We start from the raw sequence: 24,275 nt of genomic DNA, 5'->3' as shown, positions 1-24,275 counted from the left end.
ATCTGGCAGAGCTGTGTGCAGAATCTTACATTTATTTATATTAGGGCTCATGCACACTAACAAGTTTTTTTGTCTGCATCCAATCCACAATTTTTGCAGATTGGATGCGGACCCATTTACTTCAATGAGGCAGCAGAAGAGGTGGACAGCACACCGCGTGCTGTCCTCATCCTTACCTTCATTATCTTAAAAAAAAATATATATAGAACATGTCCTATAGTATAGGACAGTTCTATAGAGGGCCTGGCGTTCCGCTCTGCAAAACGCGGAGCACACATAGCTGTTATCCGTGTTTTGCGGCTACAGACGCGTGTGTGAGCCCTAAGATGTAGCTTCACGCTGCTCTCTCCTGCAGGGTTGCCAACCAGAATCTTTTTTTTTTTTTTTTTTTTACTGGACAAGTTATTAAACAATCACAGACAGACAACACTTTTAAGGCTGCTTTCACACTAGCGTTCGGGTGTCCGCTCGTGAGCTCCGTTTGAAGGGGCTCACGAGCGGACCCGAACGCAGCCGTCCAGCCCTGATGCAGTCTGAATGGATGCGGATCCGCTCAGACTGCATCAGTCTGGCGGCGTTCAGCCTCCGCTCCGCTCGCCTCCGCACGGACAGGCGGACAGCTGAACGCTGCTTGCAGCGTTCGGGTGTCCGCCTGGCCATGCGGAGGCGTGCGGATCCGTGCGGATCCGTCCAGACTTACAATGTAAGTCAATGTGGACGGATCCGTTTGAAGATGCCACAATGTGGCTCAATCTTCAAGCGGATCCGTCCCCCATTGACTTTACATTGAAAGTCTGGACGGATCCGTCCCAGGCTATTTTCACACTTAGCTTTTTTTTGCTAATATAATGCAGACGGATCCGTTCTGAACGGAGCCTCCGTCTGCATTATTATGAGCGGATCCGTTCAGAACGGATCCGCCCGAACGCTAGTGTGAAAGTAGCCTAAGAATAAATTGGAAAGCCATAATGAGTAATAAAGAAAATAAGTAATACACGTCTTTAGCTCAATATATTGATAAGAACTGATTACCAGCATTAACTGGAAACAATAATAACCATAAAAATAACCTGTTCAAGTACTACCAGCCTAAAAAATAAATGATCAGACACCGTAAAAAAGTTGCCTATTTTTACAAACTGTCCAGGAATTTCTGGAAGGTTGGCAACCCTGCCCTCCTACCTCCTGCTCGTAAGCACTGACAAGGCAAAACCGATCAATCACAAACAGGTGTCAATGGAAGCAGGCTAAACCTGATCTACCACTTCCAGCCCTTAGATAGGACTCGCATAATAATTGCAGTATGATGAGACTCTGTCCACTCCGTCTTTGATGCCAGAGGCATACTTAGTGGTCCAGATGGCGACCAAAATGGTGGCCAATGCGACCAGGAATTTGCAAATGGCGATAAGACTTTTAAGTCTTATCACCTATTTGCGACTTGTCCCACCGCCGCGCTGCAGATTTAAAGGGAACCTGTCACCTGGATTTTGGGTATAGAGCTGAGGACATGGGCTGCTAGTTGGCCACTAGCACATCCGCAATACCCAGTCCCCATAGCTCTGTGTGCTTTCATTGTGTAAAAAAAACGATTTGATACATATGCAAATTAACATAAAGAGTCATATCTTACTTGTGTGACCAGAGAAGAGTCATATTTTCAAGCTCTGACTCATCTCAGGTTAATTTTCATATGTATCAAATCATTTTTTTTTACACAATAAAAGCACACAGAGCTATGGGGACTGGGTTTTGTGGATGTGCTAGCGGTGATCTAGCAACCCATGTCCTCAGCTCTATACCCAAAATCCAGGTGACAGGTTCCCTTTAAGAAAAAAAAATCTTCCGTCGGCAGACACACCACGCTAGGCACGTCTGTTAGAAGAGCCAATCCCCCAACATCCAGCCTGCCAGCCAGCGAGGAACACTTTCTTGCCTCCTTCTTGTGGAGACCACGCTGCTCTGAAGATTTCTACCTTCAGTGCAGACAACACGGAGGCAGGATCACAGGAGACAGGCCCTCACCGAAGATCATGCAGCAGGGACCATAAAGCACCACAGGGAACAGAGAAGGGCTGAGCCAAGGACAAACACAAGAGAGGAAGCAGGTACTGTATACACAGCCAAATGGTTGGACACAGTGCAGGCTTACACATAAGGAAACGATAAACAATGGATTACCTTCCCTTCATTATATATTTCTTTTTAGGTCCCTTTCACACGAGCGAGTCCCACACATTGAACTCGCAGCGCGTGTCAGGGAGAACACCCGTCCTGACCTCCCAGCACTGCTGGGGTCACCTAGCATTGTATTGATTTATGATGCTCTGTAACCCTTACAGTTCTGGAATGTATTGGATAACACTGACAGCATTATGCCAGTGTCATCTAATACATTCCAGAACTGTAAGGGTTACATAGCATCATAATTCAATACAATTCTATGCGACCCCCATCGGTGTTGGAAGTTCAGATAGGTGATGGTAGGCGGCGTGGAAAGTTTTTTATTTTTTTTATTCCCCAAAGAAAGAGTTAAAGGGGTTCTCTGGGCTTTGAATATTGATGACCTATGTTCAGGATAGATCATCAATATCAGATCGGAGGGGGTCTGATACCCGGCACCCCCACTGATCAGCTGTATGAGGAGACTGCGTGCGTAGTGTGCAAGTGCCACCTCCCGTATCTCTTCATGAACGCTGCTGCTTTGCCATAGACATAGCAGCAGCGAGCATGATAGGACATCAATATTAAAAGCCCAGAGAACTGCTTTAATAAAAGTTGATCAATAAATTATATGTATACCCCAGGATGCTACTATTGATAAGTAGACCTCAATCCAGTGTGAACGAAGGTTTATCTGCCCAAAACAGAATTAAATCAAAAGTATGCAATCAATTCATATTTCTACACTAATCCAAATTAGCGGAGAAGGCCCTTCACTTGAGCCATTTAATCCTGAGCCCTGAGTAAGATGCTGGTTTGGATCTAAAAGAGGATGCCTCATTCCACAGGATAGCCAAGTGACGCTGACATTTTGACAGTCAGTCATTTTGACTATTGGGACCAATAGACCCTAAATTTTGAACTATGTAAATAGTTTTTATCAGTAATGAAAGTTCAAGTTTTTAAGTTCGGCTGTAAGAGGACCAAATGGAATAAGAAGGAGGGGAGAGATGCAGGGGACAGCACACAGTAAGGCCTTATTCACACAGTCGGTGTTCAGTCAGTGATTTCCATCAGTGATTTTGGAGCCAAAACCAGGTGTGACTCTAAACACAGAACAGGTGCAGATCTTTCCCTTATACCTCATGTCTGTGGAGGCTCCAATCCTGGTTTTGGCTCACAATCACTGACTGTGTGAATGAGGCAGTTTTTTTAATATCATAATTAGATGTATATAAAAATTTTGCGACTAAAAATTTTATTTGGCCCCTAAGTTTTCCTAGGCAATTTTTTTTTTTTTTAGTCTGGAGCAATGTGAGTTGCATTAGGGGCACCATGTCAGTAGGGAAGAACGAGACAAGATGGCAGACAGCCTATAAATGGCAAATCAACTAAAACGGGTATACATCAGTCCAGAGGTCGCAATAACGCCTATACAAGCATCATAGCCACTTCAGGCCATTTTACTCCCTGAAAAAATATTTGCTCTGCCGCTCGATTATAGCACAGCTGCACACGGTAGTTGCAGATCCGGCAGGCTGTTTCTCCCCCCCCGCCAGAACCATTAATGCCAGTTAGACCTAATCTCATATAACTAAGAAGAACCAAGTCAAGGAACAAAGCTCTGCAGTGATCACCTTGCTCCATATGTCATATGACACAAGTGAAATGTAACTAGGAACACCTTGAGGGAGATTTCTAAGCTTCTTATGTCACTATTGTGGCATAAAAAAAAGGCTCGCATTATGGAGCAGACCTCCGAGGTGACTCAAAAAGGGGCACAGCTTAGCAGAAGGGCTTCAAAACTGGTGTAAGTTATAGCAGTTTGTGGGGCACGGCAGGGTAGAGATGCGCCTAATTTATTAAAAGGCCTCTCCTTAATTAATTAGGTGCATCTCATGCCAGTGGAGATGGATCAAGACTGGCTTGTGGGTATGCCAGTCTTCATAAATCTCCGTCTTTTGACTCAACCGATGGATGGATCTAACCAAGATGAACGGGGTTGTCTGGTCTAGATGAAAAATGCTTTCAGTTTTAGTTCCTCGCTGTGTATACAAAAAAGACCATGTTCTTTGAGCTCTGAGGTTCAGGCACCAAACCGATAGCAGTTACTTGCACTGATACATTTTAGCAAAAATATAGGGCGGGGGAAAAATTGTGCTACTAAGGCTACTTTCACATTAGCGTTTTCAATCTCGCTATTAAGATCCATCATAGGATCTCAATAGCGGATGAAAACGCTTCAGTTTTGTCCCCATTCATTGTTAATGGGGACAAAACGGAACAAAGCGAAATGCATTCCGTTCCGTTAGGTTGCGCTCCCATCTCAGACGGAATAACTGTGGGGTGCGGGGAAAGATGGATCCATCCTGACATCACCATTTCTTTTTCCGTTGTTCTCATCTGTCAAAAGATCAACAAAAAAAAAGGTTCCTGTAAAAAAGAAATAATTGATCCTGTTGCATCTGTTTTAGGCTACTTTCACACTAGCGTTTTTGCTGGATCCGGCAGGGTTCAGCAAAAACGCTTCAGTTACAATAATACAACCATCTGCATCCGTTATGAACGGATCCGGTTGTATTATCTTTAGCATACCCAAGACGGATCTGTCATGAACTCCATCAATGGGGGACGGATCAGTTTTCTATTGTGTCAGAGATGCTGCGGATTGCTCTCCAGTATGAGAACAGAACGGAATGCATTTTGAAGCGTTCTGTTCAGTTACGTTTTGTCCCCATTGACAATGAATGGGAACAAAACGGAAGCGTTTTGTTTCTGGTATTGAGACCCTATGACTGATCTCAATACCGGAAAATAAAAAACACAAGTGTGAAAGTAGCCTTAACCATTTCCATCTGAGAAGAAAAAAAAAAAAAAAAAAGTCTTCCATGCAGTACGATCTCAGACGGAATTGGCTCAAACGGATACCAAATGTGCATAACAGATGCAACATTTATTTTTTATTTTTTTCTGTTCTTCTGACTGATCTGAAGAACGGAAAAAGATACGGTGATGTGAAATGTGAAACCAGCCTAAGGCTACTTTCACACTAGCGTTTTTCTTTTCCGGCATAGCGTTCCGTCACAGGGGCTCTATACCGGAAAAGAACTGATCAGGCATATCCCCATGCATTCTGAATGGAGAGTAATCCGTTCAGGATGCATCAGGATGTCTTCAGTTCAGTCATTTTGACTGATCAGGCAAAAGATAAAACCGCAGCATGCTAAAGACTTGCCTGAATGCCGGGACAGCATTTTTCCCATAGGAATGTACAGGTCCTTCTCAAAAAATTAGCATATTGTGATAAAGTTCATTATTTTCTGTAATGTACTGATAAACATTAGACTTTTATATATTTTAGATTCATCACACACCAACTGAAGTAGTCCAAGCCTTTTATTGTTTTAATATTGATGATTTTGGCATACAGCTCATGAAAACCCAAAATTCCTATCTCAAAAAATTAGCATATCATGAAAAGGTTCTCTAAACGAGCTATTAACCTAATCATCTGAATCAACTAATTAACTCTAAACACCTGCAAAAGATTCCTGAGGCTTTTAAAAACTCCCAGCCTGGTTCATTACTCAAAACCACAATCATGGGTAAGACTGCCGACCTGACTGCTGTCCAGAAGGCCATCATTGACACCCTCAAGCAAGAGGGTAAGACACAGAAAGAAATTTCTGAACGAATAGGCTGTTCCCAGAGTGCTGTATCAAGGCACCTCAGTGGGAAGTCTGTGGGAAGGAAAAAGTGTGGCAGAAAACACCGCACAACGAGAAGAGGTGACCGGACCCTGAGGAAGATTGTGGAGAAGGACCGATTCCAGACCTTGGGGGACCTGCGGAAGCAGTGGACTGAGTCTGGAGTAGAAACATCCAGAGCCACCGTGTACAGGCGTGTGCAGGAAATGGGCTACAGGTGCCGCATTCCCCAGGTCAAGCCACTTTTGAACCAGAAACAGCGGCAGAAGCGCCTGACCTGGGCTACAGAGAAGCAGCACTGGACTGTTGCATGTCATTCGGAAATCAAGGTGCCAGAGTCTGGAGGAAGACTGGGGAGAGAGAAATGCCAAAATGCCTGAAGTCCAGTGTCAAGTACCCGCAGTCAGTGATGGTCTGGGGTGCCATGTCAGCTGCTGGTGTTGGTCCACTGTGTTTTATCAAGGGCAGGGTCAATGCAGCTAGCTATCAGGAGATTTTGGAGCACTTCATGCTTCCATCTGCTGAAAAGATTTATGGAGATGAAGATTTCATTTTTCAGCACGACCTGGCACCTGCTCACAGTGCCAAAACCACTGGTAAATGGTTTACTGACCATGGTATTACTGTGCTCAATTGGCCTGCCAACTCTCCTGACCTGAACCCCATAGAGAATCTGTGGGATATTGGGAAGAGAAAGTTTAGAGACGCAAGACCCAACACTCTGGATGAGCTTAAGGCCGCTATCGAAGCATCCTGGGCCTCCATAACACCTCAGCAGTGCCACAGGCTGATTGCCTCCATGCCACGCCGCATTGAAGCAGTCATTTCTGCAAAAGGATTCCCGACCAAGTATTGAGTGCAGAACTGAACATAATTATTTGAAGGTTGACTTTTTTTGCATTAAAAACACTTTTCTTTTATTGGTCGGATGAAATATGCTAATTTTTTGAGATAGGAAATTTGTGTTTTCATGAGCTGTATGCCAAAATCATCAATATTAAAACAATAAAAGGCTTGAACTACTTCAGTTGTGTGTAATGAATCTAAAATATATGAAAGTCTAATGTTTATCAGTACATTACAGAAAATAATGAACTTTATCACAATATGCTAATTTTTTTAGAAGGACCTGTATTAGTGCCGGATCCGTCCTTCCAGGCTGTGTTTAAAATGAAAGTTGTTTTCTCCTTACACAATGAATAATCTTTAGTTATAGGTCACTCCTTGTCCAGTCTGACATAAGTCACATTGCCAACTCACTTTGACTAAAATGTAGTGAGATCTGTTCCTGGTTCTCAGCACTTCTAAGGAAGGAGAATTGTCTGCAGAGTTCTTCAGAACAGACAATATCAGGAAATGACAAAGGGAAACTGTTTCCTGTTGGGGTACTTTCACACTAGCGTTTAAGTTTTCCGGTATTGAGTTCCGTCATAGGGGCTCAATACCGAAAAAAAACGCCTACTTTTTGTCCCCATTCATTGTCAATGGAGACAAAACTGAACGGAATGCTCCAAAATGCATTCAGTTGTGTTTCCATACTGGAGAGCAAACCGCAACATGTTGTCATGTCGTCCTGGGAGGCGGAGCAAGACGGATCCGGCATGACCGTCAATGGGGACGGATCCGTTTTCTCTGCCACAATAGAAAACTGATCCATCCCCAATTGGCTTTTCAGTGGAGTTTGACGGATCAGTCTTGGCAATGCTAAAGATAATACAACCGGATCCGTTCATAACGGATGCAGTTGGTTGTATTATCAGTATTGTCGGATCCAGCAAAAAGGCTACTGTGAAAGTAGCCTTACTGTATTTTGCTTGGTATCATCAGGACAACCTGTCTGAATATATGTATGTGATTGGAGTTGTACTTGGGCTACTTTCACACTGGCGTTCCGTGCGGATCCGTCTTGTATCTGCACAGACGGATCCGCACCACTAATGCAAACGCTTGTATCCGTTCACATTATTCATATTCTTGACTTACATTGAAAGTGAATGGGGAACGGATCTGTTTTCAATTGCACCATATTGTGGCAGTCCCCCTTGACTTACATTGTAAGTCAGGACGGATCCTTTTGGCTCTGCATCGTCAGACGGACACCAAAACGCTGCAATCTGCATTTTAGTGTCCGCCTCAAAAGCGCAACGGAGACCAAACGCAGGCAAATTAATGCATTCTGAACGGATCCGTTTTGGGCCGCTTGTGGGAGCCCTGAAACGGATCTCACAAGTGGACCCAGAAACGCCAGTGTGAAAGTAGCCTTACTTGAAAGACAGGCAGTCCAGCCTTTCAGGCTCTAATGTGCTATTATGTCTTTTCATATAATTATGCTTTTTTTCTGCTTTTGTACAATAAAAAACACTTTAATTTAACTTTTCCATTGGCAGAGCTCTGTGTGGGCTTTTTTTTTTCTTTTTTTTGGTGACTTGTAGCTTTCATTAAAGGGGTTTTTCCCCGGGATAGGTCGCCATTAGCTGTTTGGAGGGGGTCTAACATCCCGCCCCCCACCCCTCTCTGCCGATCAGCTGTTTGTAGGGCTGCAGTAAACTATTTATTTTAGAAATCGAGTATTCTATCGATTTAATTTTACAATTGAGTATTCTAATAAGAAAAAATTAATTAATAGACTGTTTTCCTTTATAAAAACTCATCAGACCCCCTGCCATCAGTCCCCAACACCCTTTGTTCCCCCCTGTGTGATCAGCCCAAGTGCTGCAGTTCCCCCAAGTGCCATCGGCTCCACTATCCCACAGAGCCAGCAGCGCTCCCCCACCCCCTTGTGCCAGGAGCTCTCTTCCCCCCTGCTCCTCCTGACACCCGGAGTGCACAGCGTCATTGCTTGCCACTCCGAGACCCCGGCCTTAACCGCACCAACTTACCTTTCCAGCAGGGGCGCTGCCGACACTCCATCGTTCCGTGCTGCTCTGCGTCTGACGTCACACAGTGCGTCAGGTCACGGTGTGCGTACGTCAGGAGGTCAGTGCAGCGCAGTACGTCTGGAGGCCCCCTGCTGAAAAGGTGAGTATTGCGGGCCAGCGGGAGACCACGGAGCGGGAGTAATGGCAAGCGCTTCACTCCCGCTTCGTGGTCACGTGACACAAACAATCTTCGATGCAAAAAATTTGCATCGAGGATTTTTTTGTTTCGAATTACTCTATTTAAATCGAGTAATAGTTTTCAGCCCTAGCTGTTTGGTAATATCTCTGTAGGCAGACAGCTCCATCTTCTACGTAGTGGACTGAGATCATCACTGCGCTGCTGCCATTAACTTCAGCTAGAATAGACAATCACTTAATTAGAGGTGAACAACCCCTTCAATACCATTTTGAGGTACATATGACTTTGATCATTTTTTAGCTTTTTTGGAAGGTAGAATGAATAAAAATCAGCTTTTTTTTTTTTTTTTTTGACAAATACTCATAGTATAAAAAAAAAACGGCCAGCTTTATAAAAATATCACATGACTTAACCCCTCAGGTGAACACCGTAAAAAATAAAATAAAAAAACTGTGTAAAAAAAAAAAGGCATTTTTGTCACATTACATAACAAAAATTGCAACAGCGAGTGTTCAAAAAGGTGTATGCCCCCCAAAATAGTACCAATCAGACTGTCACCTCATCCTGCAAAAAGTGAGACCCTACCTAAGAGAATAGGTCAAAAAATAAAAAAGCTATCACTCTGACTATGGATACACTAAAATATCATTGCAAAAACAGGTATGTTAGCAGCTCTCACCTGCGTCCCTTTGCAATGAGCACAGACACAGCCCCTGAAAAGTGCTGGCAATGACGGATCCAACAAACTTGAAAAAGTCCAGCTTCAATTGCCAAAGTAGAAAGTTATCCAGTTAGCCACTCATTATCAACAGGGTTTAAACAGAAGATGTGACCTTATTCTGCAATATTAATAGCATACTATATTTATGTAACTCTATCCCTGTGTTGCACCAGTGCATTGTGTTGCTTAACGATATTGACTTTTTACTTATATGTATTTTTATGAGGTGAAATGAAGCGCATATATTTATATAATTTTTTCTAGTATTGCATGTGATTTCAAATCACGCTGTTTGTGCCTCCCTTTTCACCTGTTCCTAATTAATTTAATTTTCCGTACGCCTCCCACAACGGCACTTCAGCAGGAGGGAACCCCGCCCCCAGGGACAGGAAACGACGTAGAAAGCAGAAGAATAAATGCCTCCTCCCCATTACCTTCTCCAGTCGTTTCCTGTCCCTTGGGATGAGTGGAAAGCGGGCAGGTTCTCTCCTGCCGAAGTTTCATGCGCCCAGCCTGCGGTAAGTATTCCCTGCTCGGCAGGAGGGCTGAGGTAGAGCAGCGGACGCTGGGGGCGAGATACGGCTCCCTCCGCTTGCTTTCGGCGTAAGTCCTTACTTTAGGCAGCCCCGGACGGTGCACCGGCTCAGGTGGTAGCCACTTGCAGGGCCGGAAGGCGCGCGAGATCTCTGGGCCGGGATCTCGCGAGACCCGGTCACGTGACTCCGGCTGGACATGTGACGCGCCGGCAGGTCATGTGACCCGGAAATTATTCAAATAGCGGCGGGAAATGAAGAAAACGCCGCTCAGTGTCTCCAGCAGAGCAGCAGTGGGATCCCTCAGCATGTCTCTGCAGCAGGAGAAGCCTTCTGATGCCCCTAAGGCCCCCAGTCCGGTAAGCCTCCTCCTCTGGAGTGATTTTATTTTTCTCTTCACCTGAGGGTTTATCCTGGTGACGGTTGCCCCACTCCTTCCCCTATAATAAAAGGGAGCCCTTGCCCCTTTTTTGTGTTTTTTTCTTTCAGAATAGAGAATCTGGAAGGAGTGGGGAATCAGCACAGAAGAAAAAATGTGCTATTTGCAAAAAGCATCTGGCAGCACATAGTAAAAAACCTATCTGCCAGAAATGTACGGACAAAATAATGATCGAGGATTCCTCTTCTCTTGTGGAGAATTTACGATCCATTATAAGAGAGGAAGTGAGCTCAGCAGTGGAATCAAAGATGGCATCCCTTTCCCAAAAACCCTCCACCTCTAAGGTGGTTTTGGAGCCCCAGATAGAATGGGATATGGAGGACGACGATGTTAACGATTCGTCTGACTCAGGATCCTCCTCTGATGAAGAAATCAGTGGTCCGTTATGCTCAGTAGAGGACTCTGACGCCCTCTTGAAAGCGATAAGATTAACTCTTAATATCGAAGAAACTAGACAGTCACAGTCAGTCCAGAATCAGATCTTCAAAGGGCTGGGTGATAGGAAGAGGAGAGTATTCCCGATCCATGACAGGATCCGTAAGCTTATACGGGATGAATGGAAGGACCCAGAAAGAAGGGCTGGTACTTCAAAAATCTTTAAAAGAAAATATCCCTTTAGCGAGGAAGATTCGGCTCTTTGGGATAAAACTCCAAGGGTTGACGCCCCTGTTGCCCGAATTTCTAAAAAAGCAGCCTTACCCTTTGAAGACGTCGGCTTATTGAAGGACACTATGGATAAAAAATGTGAATCCGTACTTAAGAAGGCTTGGGAATCCAATACCGCCATGTTGAGACCTAGCATATATGCTACCTATACTGCTAGATCCCTGTCTCTCTGGCTCTCCCAGCTGGAGGAACACCTGGTCTCTGACACCCCCAGAGAGGATCTCCTGGCCTCCTTGCCGATTTTGAAACAGGCCTCTAATTTTCTGGCAGATGCTTCTGCCGACCTGGTAAAATTATCAGCTAGGTCAGCGGCTCTTTCTAATACGGCAAGGAGATCAATTTGGTTACGCTCTTGGACAGGTGATACTGCTTCTAAAAATAAACTCTGCAGTATCCCTTGTGAGGGAGATCGTCTTTTCGGTTCTGTCTTAGATGACATTTTGGAAAAGGCCTCTGATAGAAAAAAGGGGTTTCCTCCAGAGTCCAGGTTCTTCCAACAGCGTCGTTCCTTTCGCCCCCAAAGAAAGGGTAGACAGGACCGTAGGAAGAAGGATCCCTCTAGCTCTTGGCAGTCCTCAAAAGGGAGAGGTAGAAATTTCCTCTTTAATCAGGATAAATCCACAAAACAGTCCTCCCAATGACGCCATCAGTCCGGTGGGGGGGAGATTGAAGGAGTTTGTCCCGGCTTGGGAAAAAATCTCAAATTCAGCCTGGGTCCTAGATGTAATCCATCAGGGATACCAGCTGGAATTTTGCACTCTCCCTCCAGACAGATTTATTTTGAACAAAAGGTTAAAATTAGATCACAATCTTTTAGAGTCTCAGATTGCGCTTTTGTTAGAAAAAAGAGCAGTAGTTCCAGTTCCTGCAGACCAGGAAAGAAGGGGATTCTATTCCCCAATTTTTCTCATAAAAAAACCCAATGGCTCTTTCAGAGCAATTATCAATCTAAAAGGCCTCAACAAATACATAAGATACAAAAGGTTCAAGATGGAGACAGTAAAATCTACAGTAAACCTTTTAACCCAGGGCTGCTCCATGGTAACGCTCGACCTGGCGGACGCATATTACCATGTTCCAATTCATCAGAAACATCAAAAATATCTACGTTTCACCATTTTTCAGGGGGAGCGTCTTCTCCACCTCCAGTTTCAGGTGTTACCCTTTGGCCTGGCCTCTGCACCCAGAGTGTTCACAAAGATCGTTGCAGAAATTTCAGCCTTTTTTCACCAGAAGGGGATAAGCTTCATACCCTATTTGGACGATTTTCTCATTACAGCAGCCTCCCCGACTCAACTGCAGCTACAGGTGAAGTTCGTCCTAGAGACCTTAACGTCGCTGGGTTGGAAACTAAATCTAGAGAAATCAAATCTATCACCCAGCCAAAAGATGATCTTTTTGGGTATTCTTCTGGATTCCACCCAAATGACCTCTTTTCTTCCAGAACAAAAAGTCCAGGACATCAGGTTAAGAATTTCGGTCTTTTCAAGCCAGACGAAAGTCACGTTCCGGAGGATTATGAAGATTCTGGGACTCATGACATCAACGATTCCTGCGGTGAGATGGGCCCAGGCTCACGGGAGGCCTCTTCAGGAATTCCTACTAAAGAAATGGAACAAAAGCGTCTTCTCCCTAGAAGAAAGAGTTACCCTACCTCCAGGGGTCAGGCTCTCCTTGCAGTGGTGGCTGAACGAGAGAAACCTGGTCAAGGGGGTCCCTTGGAGACTCTTCAATCAAATTGTAGTAACAACAGACGCAAGCGGGGGAGGCTGGGGAGCCCATTGTCAGGGTCAGTTGTTGCAGGGATCCTGGGACGCAGAGACCCTTCCCCTTTCTTCAAACGCCAAAGAACTTCTGACTGTATTTCTGGCCCTAAAATCCCTGGCTCCAATCATCCGCGGACAAAATGTAAAAGTCCTCTCCGACAACTCCACCACAGTGGTATATCTCAACAAGCAGGGGGGCACAAGAAGCAGTTCCCTTTGTCGGATAGCATCTCAGATCTTTTCCTTGGGCAGAGGCAAACATTCAGTCCATAACCGCGGTCCATCTAAAGGGGGACGAGCACACGCTAGCGGACTTCCTGAGCAGGAAGAGAATTTGGCCAGGGGAATGGAGCCTCAAAAGAGCAGTGTTCCAGAACATCTGCAGCAGATGGGGAGTCCCAAGACTAGACCTCTTCGCTTCCCAGAAGAACAAACAGGTGGACCTTTTCTATTCCCTTTCGGCGAGGGACCATCCGGTGAGAGTGGATGCCTTAGCGGGTCCATGGCCTTTGGGGCTGCTATATGCGTTCCCTCCTTTCCAGCTGATACCAAAGGTTCTGGCAAAGATAATAGAGGAACGAGCCCATGTCATCCTAGTGGCTCCATACTGGCCCAAAAGGCCCTGGTTCTCCCTCCTTCTGAACCTCTCCAAGGGGGACTTCTGGACCCTTCCTCTGTCTCCAGACCTTCTCCATCAGGGCCCAGCCTGGCATCCGGCAGTCAGCCAACTAAAATTGACAGCTTGGAATTTGAGCGCTCCATTTTGAAGTCCAAGGGCTTCTCGGATGCAGTGATTTCCACATTGCTCTCTAGCAGAAAACAAGTAACTTCCAACATCTACTGGAGAACTTGGAAAGCCTTCCTTTCTTTTGCCAAGGAATCCTGGAATCCCACTCTTCCCCCAGATATGAGGGTAATCCTGGACTTCCTTCAGAAAGGGCTGGGAAAAGGTCTTCGTGTCAGTACTATTAAAGTCCAAATTTCAGCCCTTAGTGCCTTCCTGGATATGAGACTAGCGGATTTGGAGGTGGTCAAGAGGTTCATAAAGGGAGCCAGCAGACTTCACCCGGTTATTAGATCCACGGTTCCGCCTTGGGACCTTAATTTGGTCCTTTCTGTCCTTATGGACCATCCCTTTGAACCTCTTGAGTCAATCCCCCTCAGTTTGCTATCCTTTAAGTCCGCTTTTCTCATAGCTATCACTTCAGCCAGAAGGGTGGGGGAGATCCACGCTCTATCATGCAGGCCTCCATATCTAACCATCCTTGATGATAGGATTGTACTGAGACATGAGCCCTCTTTCTTACCGAAAGTTTTTTCTAAATTCCACTGCCAACAGGAGATCTCCTTACCTTCCTTCTGCGCAGGGGCTAGGTCTTCAAGGGAAAGACGCTTTCACCATCTAGATGTACGAAGATGTATTCTGGGCTACCTGGAAGCCACCAAAGGACTTCGAAAATCCGACCGTCTTCTGGTCCAGTATGCAGGCCAAAATAGGGGGCACGCAGCTTCAAAAAGTACTATAGCCCGTTGGATAAGAATGACCATTGCAATGGCCTATACAGTTAAGGGTCTTACTCCTCCAGGGGGCCTTAAGGCCCATTCAACCAGAGCAATCTCCACCTCCTGGGCAGAATCTGCCTCCGCCTCCTTGTCACAGATCTGCCAGGCCGCTACATGGGCTAGTCCTTCCACCTTTTTTAACCATTATAGGTTGGACGTTCAGTCCAACTCGGATTTGTCGTTTGGACGTAAAGTCCTGTCTGCGGCAGTCCCCCCCTAATGGATTCCTTTGTTATTCCTCCTGCTGAAGTGCCGTTGTGGGAGGCGTACGGAAAAGATGATAATTACTCTTACCGGTAATTGGATTTTCCGTATAGCCTCCACAACGGCACTGGGTTTTTTCCCACCCATTATTTTCTTACATACTTTGTCTATTATAACTTGATTTATATCTCCCTACAAATAAAAGGTTACTTCTTCAGCATCATCCTGGTTCCTTTGGTACTTACTGGAGAAGGTAATGGGGAGGAGGCATTTATTCTTCTGCTTTCTACGTCGTTTCCTGTCCCTGGGGGCGGGGTTCCCTCCTGCTGAAGTGCCGTTGTGGAGGCTATACGGAAAATCCAATTACCGGTAAGAGTAATTATCATCTTTCTCATAGCGAATGGTTAGTTAAGTTTTGTATTGTCTTGAAGAAGGACCCACACTAAAATGGTCCGAAACGCATAACCAGTTTTTCCTGTGTGCAATTATTTTAACAAAGTCGCTGAAATAAAGATATTTTTTACTTTGGCAATTGAAGCTGGACTTTTTCAAGTTTGTTGGACTAAAATATCATTATTTCGGTTTCAAAAATGCTATTATTGTGTAAAACTTAACTAAGAAAAAGACATATTAGGTATTGCCACGTCCATAACAATCTGCTCTATAAAAAAGTCACATGACCTAATCCCTCAGGTAAACGTTGTAGAAATGCTGTAAAAATTAAATAAATAAAACTGCTGCCAAAACAACAAATTTTCTGGGCAACTTGCCCCGTAAAGTGTAATAATGAATGATCAAAAAATCAAATGTACTCAAAAATGGTACCAATAAAAACATCAACTCTTCTTGCAAAAAACGAGCCCCTGCACAAACCGATCGGTAGAAAAATAAAAAAAATAGGGCGTTCAGAAAATAGAGATACAAAAACCACATTTTTGTTTTCAAAAATGCTTTATTATGTAAAACTGAAACAAACCTCATAGAAAGTAGACCTATTTGATATCATTGCGTCCGTAATAACCTGTTCTATAAAACTAGCGCATGATCTAACCTGTCAGATAAATGTTGTTAAAAAATTTAAAATAAAAACAATGCCAGAACATCCATTTTAATCTAGAGCAATAAAAAATCATATGTACCCCAAAATAGTACCAATAAAACTGGCATCTTATCCCGTAGTTTCCAAAATGTGGTCACTTTTTCGAGTTTCTACTGTAGGGATGCATCAGGGGGGCTTCAAATGGGACATGGCATCTAAAAACCAGTTCAGCTAAATCCTGCCTTCCAAAAACCATATGACGTTCCTTTCCTACTGTGCCCTGCCGTGTGCCCATACAGCAGTTTACGATCACATGTGGGGTGTTTCTGTAAACCGCAGAATCAGGGTAATAAATAATTGAGTTTTATTTGGCTGTTAACCCTTGCTTTGCTACTGGAAAAAATGGATTAAAATGCCCAAAAAGCTAAATTCTGAAATTTCATCTCCATTAATTCTTGTGGAACACCTAAAGGGTTAACAAAGTTCGTATACCTTGAGGGGTGTAGTTTCTAAAATGGGGTCATTTTTGGGTGGGTTCTATTATGTAAGCCTCACATAGTGACTTCAGACCTGAATTTTTCCTTTAACCCCTTAAGGACACAGCCTTTTTACACCTTAGGACCAGGCCATTTTTTGCAAATCTGACCAGAGTCACTTTAAGTGCTGATAACTTTAAAACGCTTTGACTTATCCAGGCCGTTCTGAGATTGTTTTTTTGTCACATATTGTACTTCATGACACTGGTAAAATGAAGTAAAAAAAAATATTTTTTTTTGCACCAAAAAATACCTAATTTAACAAAAATTTGGAAAAATTTGGAAATTTCAAAGTTTCAGTTTCTCTACTTCTGTAATACATAGTAATACCCCTAAAATTGTGATGCCTTTACATTCCCCATATGTCTACTTCATGTTTGAATTATTTTGGGAATGATATTTTATTTTTTGGGGATGTTACAAGGCTTAGAAGTTTAGAAGCAAATCTTGAAATTTTTCAGAAATTTACAAAAACCAAATTTTTAGGGACCACTACAGCTCTGAAGTCACTTTGCGAGGCTTACATAATAGAAATCACCCAAAAATGACCCCATTCTATAAACTACACCCCTCAAGGTATTCAAAACTGATTTTACAAACTTCGTTAACCCTTTAGGTGTTGCACAAGAGTTATTGGCAAATGGGGATGAAATTTGAGAATTTCATTTTTTTGGCTAATTTTCCATTTTAACCCATTTTTTCCACTAACAAAGCAAGGGTTAACAGCCAAACAAGACTGTATCTTTATTGCCCTGACTCTGCAGTTTACAGAAACACCCCATATGTGGCCGTAAACTACTGTACGGCCACACAGCGGGGCGTAGAGTGAAAGGTGCGCCATATGGTTTTTGGAAGGCAGGTTTTGCTGGACAGTTTTTTTTGACACCATGTCCCATTTGAAGCCCCCCTGATGCAACCCTAGAGTAGAAACTCCATAAAAGTGACCCCATCTAAGAAACTACACCCCTCAAGGTATTCAAAACTGAAGTTACAAAGTTTGTTAACCCTTTAGGTGTTGCACAAGATTTAATGGAAAATAGAGATACAATTTCAAAATTTCACTTTTTTGGCAGATTTTCCATTTTAATATTTTTTTTCCAGTTACAAAGCAAGGGTTAACAGCAAAACAAAACTCATTATTTATGGCCCTGATTCTGTAGTTTACAGAAACACCCCATATGTGGTCGTAAACTGCTGTACGGGCACACGGCAGGGCGCAGAAGGAAAGGAATGCCATACGTTTTTTGGAAGGCAGATTTTGCTGGACTGGTTTTATTGACACCATGTCCCATTTGAAGCCCCCCTGATGCACCCCTAGAGTAGAAACTCCAAAAAAGTGACCCCATTTTAGAAACTACGGGATAAGGTGGCAGTTTTGTTGGTACTAGTTTAGGGTACATATGATTTTTGGTTGCTCTATATTACACTTTTTGTGCGGCAAGGTAACAAGAAATAGCTTTTTTGGCACAGTTTTTTTTTTTTTGTTATTTACAACATTCATCTGACAGGTTAGATCATGTGGTAATTTTATAGAGCAGGTTGTCACGGACGCGGCGATACCTAATATGTATACAATTTTTTTTATTTATGTAAGTTTTACACAATGAATTAATTTTTAAAACAAAAAAAAGTTTTAGTGTCTCCATAGTCTAAGAGCCATAGTTTTTTCAGTTTGTGGGCGATTATCTCAAGTAGGGTCTCATTTTTTGCGGGATGAGATTACGGTTTTATTGGCACTATTTTGGGGTGCATATGACTTTTTGATCGCTTGCTGTTACACTTTTTGTGAAGTAAGATGACAAAAAATAGCTTTTTTTACACCGTTTTTTTTTTTTTTTTTTTTTTTTTTACGGTGGTCACCTGAGGGGTTAGGTCATGTGATATTTTTATAGAGCCGGTCGATACAGACGCGGCGATACCTAATATGTATACTTTTTTTTATTTATGTAAGTTTTACACAATGATTTCATTTTTGAAACAAAAAAAATCATGTTTTAGTGTTTCCATAGTCTAAGAGCCATAGTTTTTTCAGTTTTGGGGCGATTATCTTGGGTAGGGTATGATTTTTGCGGGATGAGATGACGGTTTGATTGTAACAATTTTGGAGTACATACAACTTTTTTGATCACTTTTATTAACTTTTTTGGGAAGTAAGGTGGGCAAAATTTCAATTTCATCATAGTTTTTAATTTTTTATTTTTATGGCGTTCACCGTTTGGGTAAAGTAACATGACCGTTTTATAGATCAGGTCGTTACGGACGCGGCGATACCAAACATGTGTAGGGAATTTAATTTTTTTTATTTTTAATCAGTGATAAATGTGTTTTTTGATTTTTTACTTTATTTTCACTTTTTTTCACTTTCTTTTTGACCCAGACCCACTTGGTTCTTGAAGATCCAGTGGGTCTGATGTCTGTATAATACAGTACAATATAAAGTACTTTACTGTATTTTACACTTTGTCTGAACAGATCTATGCCTTTCAGCACAGATCTGTTCAGCACCATGGACAGCAGGATGCCTGAGAAGGCGTCCTGTTGCCATGGGAACCTTCCCCGTCTGCTCAGTTATGGTCAGAACTGCGCAGACGGGGAAGGGTAAGGACGGGGCTCTGGGGGGGCTGCCTGGGAGCTCTCTCCCTCTCCATTCGGGGGGCTGCAAAGGCACAGCAGCCCCCCGATGGGAGAGGGAGGGAGCTCCCTGCGCTGTTAACCTTTTCCATACAGCGGTCCGTACGGACCGCGGTATGGAAAGGGTTAAACGGCTGACATCGCATCACCGATGTCAGCCGTTTATACCAGGGTGCCAGCAATGTGCTGGCACCCTGGTATACCCACTAGAAACCAACGATTATTCAAGGGGAGGCGGGCGGGGGATCGCGATCCCGCCTACCGCACTGCCCGCACCGCCCGCAACCCTCCCCCTGCACCTCCCACCGTGCTCAAATAACTCAGGGGTGCAGGGGGGAGGGATGCAGCAACATTTTTGGAATCCTAAAGTTTCTGACCGCGGGGATCAGAAACTGCAGAAATCGCAGCAAACCGCAGGTCTGAATTGACCTGCGGTTTGCCGCGATCGCCGACATGGGGGGGTCACGGGACCCCCCCGCGCATTTAGCCTAGGTGCCTGCTCAATGATTTGAGCAGGCACCGCGTTCCGATCACTGCCAGCCGCACGGCAGTGATCAGAAATACACAGGGCGTACATGTACGCCCTGTGTCCTTAAGTACCAGGGCACAAGGGCGTACCTGTACGCCCTATGTCCTTAAGAGGTTAAAAAGTGGGTTTCGAAAATTTTTCGAAAAATGTCAAGATTTGCTTCCAAACTTCTAAGCCTTCTAACGTCCCCAAAAAATAAAATTTCATTATAAAAATGAAGTAGACATTATATTTATTTTTCCACAAATAAAGGTGAAATATATTGACTCAAATTTATGACTATCATGAAGTGCAATGTGTCACGAGAGAAAACAGTCTCCGAATGGCTTGGATAAGTAAAAGTGTTCCAAAGCTATTATCACATAAAGTGACACATGTCAGATTTGCAAAAAATGTCCTGGGCAGGAAGGTGAAAACAGTCCCGGGGTTGAAGGGGTTAATTAAATGGTGCCACTTAAGGCTGAGTTCACATGGGTGAGATTTACTTGCGGGGTGCAATGCGTGAGGTGAACACATTGCACCCGCACTGAATCCGGACCCATTCACTTCTATGGGGCTGTGCACATGAGCGGTGATTTCTCACGCATCACTCTATATTGTGCGTTTATCAGGCAACGCAAGCCCTATAGAAGTGAATGGGGCAGCGTGAAAATCGCAAGCAAGTGCGGGTGCGGTGCGATTCTCACGCATGGTTGCTAAGATGACAGTCTATTCACTGTATTATTTTCCCTTATAACATGGTTATAAGGGAAAAAAAAATTGCTTTCTTTTATACAGAATGCTTAGTAGAAGGTCAATTGAGGGTTAAAAAAATAAATAAAAATTAACTCCCCTCCTCCTCTTGATCGCGTAGTTGCTGATCTCTTCTTACTACTTTAATCATGAGCTGCTGGCTAAAAGACCTGTGGTGACGTCACATCACATGGTCCATCACCGTGGTGATGGACCATGTGATGAGCTCAGTTACGTCACCACAGGTCCTTTGACAGGACCTGAAGAAAGAACAGGAGACCAGCAGCTGCTGCGATCAATTGGAGGAGGTGAGTTAAATTATTATTTTTTTAACCCTCAATTGACTTTGTACTAAGCATTCTGTATTAAAGAATGCTATTTTCCCTTATAACCATGCCGAAACGTGACGCCCGTGTGACCCCAGTCTAAGAGTACAACTTGTCCTGGTTATGTGAACAAAAAAGTTATGGGTCTTGAGAGACAGAGAGGAAAAAACTAAAATTGGCCAGTCTTTAGAGTGTTAATGACTGAATGCAGATGTTTCAATTTTAAAATCCTGGAATACCCCTTTAAGAAGGGATTCACAGTGTTTAAATGGGTATTCCATTAGGGCTGTTTCACACAAGTCCATTGCGGGAATCGCGCTCAGTGTGTGAGTGTCCCTCTGGACTTGCAGGAGCACACGGAATTATCATGATTTATAATGCTGTGTGTCTCTGCATGGCCTTTTTTCCACAGAATCATAGTGACATAAAGCTGTCAGTATGATTTTGTAGAAATAAGGTCATGCAGAGGCACATAGCATTATAAATCATGATAATTCCGTGCGCTCCTGCAAGTCCAGAGCGGAGGATCAAACTCGCACACGGAGCGGGATTCCCGCAATGGACTCGCTCGTGTGAAACAGCCCTTAAGTAAACGTTATCCTCTATTCACAGGATATGGGATAATTATCAGATTGTTAGTGACCCTACCACTGGGACCCTCAGCGGGTCCTGCACCTCCTGCTCCCCTAAAATGACCGGAGTGGTCAGTCGCACATGTGCGCAGTCGCTCCGTTCATTTCTATGGGAGTTACGGAGATAGCCGAGTACAGTGCTCTGAACTCCCATTAGTGGAGTGACTGGAGTTCAGATTTCCATTGTTTTCAAAGAGAATAAGAGTAGAAGTGTTCTAGATATATAAGGGGGTCATTTATTAAGACCAACGTTTTAGAAGCCAGAACTCCGCTAGCAGTCCCGTCCCCTTCCACGCCCCCCCTTTTTTAGACTTGGCGTGAGCGGGAAAAAGTCGCAATCTTCGCCAGAAATACACCCAATATGGGCATATTTCTGGTTAGTGAATGACCACCATAGTGTATATCTACACAGTGTATGTATATCACTATTTGCATCCCTCAATCTCTAATTATTATTTTTTTTGTTTTTTTCCAGTTAAATCCTGATATTAATGTTTTCCAAAGAAAGTTTGTCAATGAGGTCAGAAGATGTGAGGAGATGGACCGTAAACTGCGTATGTTTATTCTTCTTTTTTTTTTTTTTTTTTTTTCTTCCTGGGTGCCTCCTTGATTTGATTGAGCATGATGAGCATTTTTTTGAAGACGGCCGTACATTGCTTCCAAAGAAGGGAAGCCACTGCTAGACACTACTGGTAGCGGATTACCTATCTTGACAAAAAGATCATTGGATATATTGGAATCAAACAGGCCCGATCCTTCTTTTTCCCAGCATCTGCCGTTGTATCATCTACATACACATGCATCAAATTACTATGGCCACTAGAAAGGCACAGGTTCAGATAACACCGCTATAGACCTCTTTGACAAATACTGTCATTTGAGGATTTTTTTGCAGCAATAAAGCCATATATATTTTCTAAAGATCCTTGGCATCATGAAAATGCTGGGTTCCCTTAGGCTACTTTCACACTGGCGTTTTGGTTTTGGTTTTGTAAGATCCGTTCAGGGATCTCACAAGCGGTCCAAAACTGGATCAGTTTTGCTCTAATGCATTCTGAATGGAAAAGGATCCTCTCTGAATGCATCAGTTTTGCTCTGTTCCGCTTTTGAGGCTTGCAGCGTTTTGGTGTCCGTCTGACCAGACTGAGCCAAACGGATCCGTCCTGATACACAATGTAAGTCAATGGGGACGGATTAGTTTTCACTGACACAATAGAAAACGCATCCGTCCCCGTTTTGGCTATGTTAAGGATAATAAAAACGGATCCATGTGGTTGTATTATCTGAATGGATGCGTTTGTGCAGATCCATGACGGATTTACACCAAACGCGAGTATGAAAGTAGCCTAATGCTGCCAGAGTTAGTTCTAACCTTTGATTGCATTTATGAAATCCAACAAGATCTACTAACAAAAAAAAAGCTCAGTGGAAGTTTGACATGTTCTTGTCAATAATGTTTTTACATGACTACCTTATTCTTGTCTTAAAACTCTACATGGAGTCTTTTAAAAGCAAATGCGCTGTTCTTTTACTTGCAGGATTTGTGGAGAAGGAGATTAAAAAAGCAAGTATCCCAATTCTTGACACAGGGGAGAACCCCGAAGTTCCCTTTCCCAGGGACATGATTGACCTGGAGGTAAGCTGCTATTTATTCATTCTTCCTTAATCCATCCATTCTTCTTGAGCGTTGCCCCCTGTATTGAAGATGCAATAAAGATAGGATCTGTTATAATAGACAGTATTGGAAAGTGCAACCATTTACTTAGGGGGAGTCTATTGGCTCCAAAATCACTTAGAGGTTCATAGAGTCTGGATCAGGAGTGAGGGCCGCTCCGCACATGTGCCAAAGTGCGAAAAATCAGTGCAGGCGTGGATTTCAAAGCCGTTGGATAATTAAAGGAACCTGTCATGTTGAAGATGGTGTCTGATTTGCAGGGAACATGCTGTAGAGCAGGAGACGAGTCAATTGATATATAGTTTTGCAGCAAAAGATTCACTGAGTAGGATTGTCAACTGGACTGGGTGCATGTATAACTTGACAGTTTCCCTTTAAATTTCACAAACCATAATAAGCTACCAGTGGTGTGTAGAAGTGATGGCACCGAGCCGCCAAACATGTATGTACACTCACCTAAAGAATTATTAGGAACACCTGTTCTATTTCTCACTAATGCGATTATCTAGTCAACCAATCACATGGCAGTTGCTTCAATGCATGTAGGGTTGTGGTCCTGGTCAAGACAATCTCCTGAACTCCAAACTGAATGTCAGAATGGGAAAGAAAGGTAGGCTACAACAGCAGAAGACCCCACTGGGTACCACTCATCTCCCCTACAAATAGGAAAAAGAGGCTACAATTTGCACGAGCTCACCAAAATTGGACTGTTGAATACTGGAAAAATGTCGCCTGGTGTAAAGAGTCTTGATTTCTGTTGAGACATTCAAATGGAGTCCGAATTTGGCGTAAACAGAATGAGAACATGTATCCATCATGCCTTGTTACCACTGTGGTGTAATGGTGTGGGGGATGTTTTCTGGGCACACTTTAGGTCCCTTAGTGCCAATTGGCCATCGTTTAAATGCCACGGGCTACCTGAGCATTGTTTCTGACCATGTCCATCCCTTCATGACCACCAGGTACCCATCCTCTGATGGCTACTTCCAGCAGGATAATGCACCATGTCACAAAGCTCAAATCATTTCAAATTGGTTTCTTGAACATGACAATGAGTTCCCTGTACTAAAATGGCCCCCACAGTCACCAGATCTCAACCCAATAGAGCATCTTTGGGATGTGGTGGAACGGGAGCTTCGTGCCCTGGATGTGCATCCCTCAAATCTCCATCAACTGCAAGATGCTATCCTATCAATATGGGCCAACATTTCTAAAGAATACTATCAGCACCTTGTTGAATCAATGCCACCTAGAATTAAGGCAGTTCTGAAGGCAAAAGGGGGTCCAACACCGTATTAGTATGGTGTTCCTAATAATTCTTTAGGTGAGTGTATATGAGGGAGAGATAGCTGTGGG

General features: G+C 43.6%; 1 protein-coding gene across 6 annotated transcripts in view; it reads left to right on the top strand.

Moving 5' to 3' along the window:
* Positions 1-24,275, top strand: part of ATP6V0A1 (ATPase H+ transporting V0 subunit a1) — a 112,900-nt gene that overhangs the window by 13,919 nt on the left and 74,706 nt on the right. For all 6 annotated transcript variants that reach the window (XM_044296853.1, XM_044296849.1, XM_044296852.1 and 3 more), the window contains exons 3-4: positions 21,720-21,798; positions 22,783-22,880. In XM_044296853.1, coding sequence (XP_044152788.1) covers positions 21,720-21,798; positions 22,783-22,880 — 177 coding nt within the window. The remainder of the gene's footprint in view (positions 1-21,719; positions 21,799-22,782; positions 22,881-24,275) is intronic.

The sequence above is a fragment of the Bufo gargarizans genome, chromosome 6 (genome assembly GCF_014858855.1).
Source record: "Bufo gargarizans isolate SCDJY-AF-19 chromosome 6, ASM1485885v1, whole genome shotgun sequence".
Lineage (NCBI taxonomy): Eukaryota > Metazoa > Chordata > Amphibia > Anura > Bufonidae > Bufo > Bufo gargarizans.
Note: the sequence above shows the minus strand (reverse complement) of the source record. Positions and strands in the feature narration are given on the sequence as shown.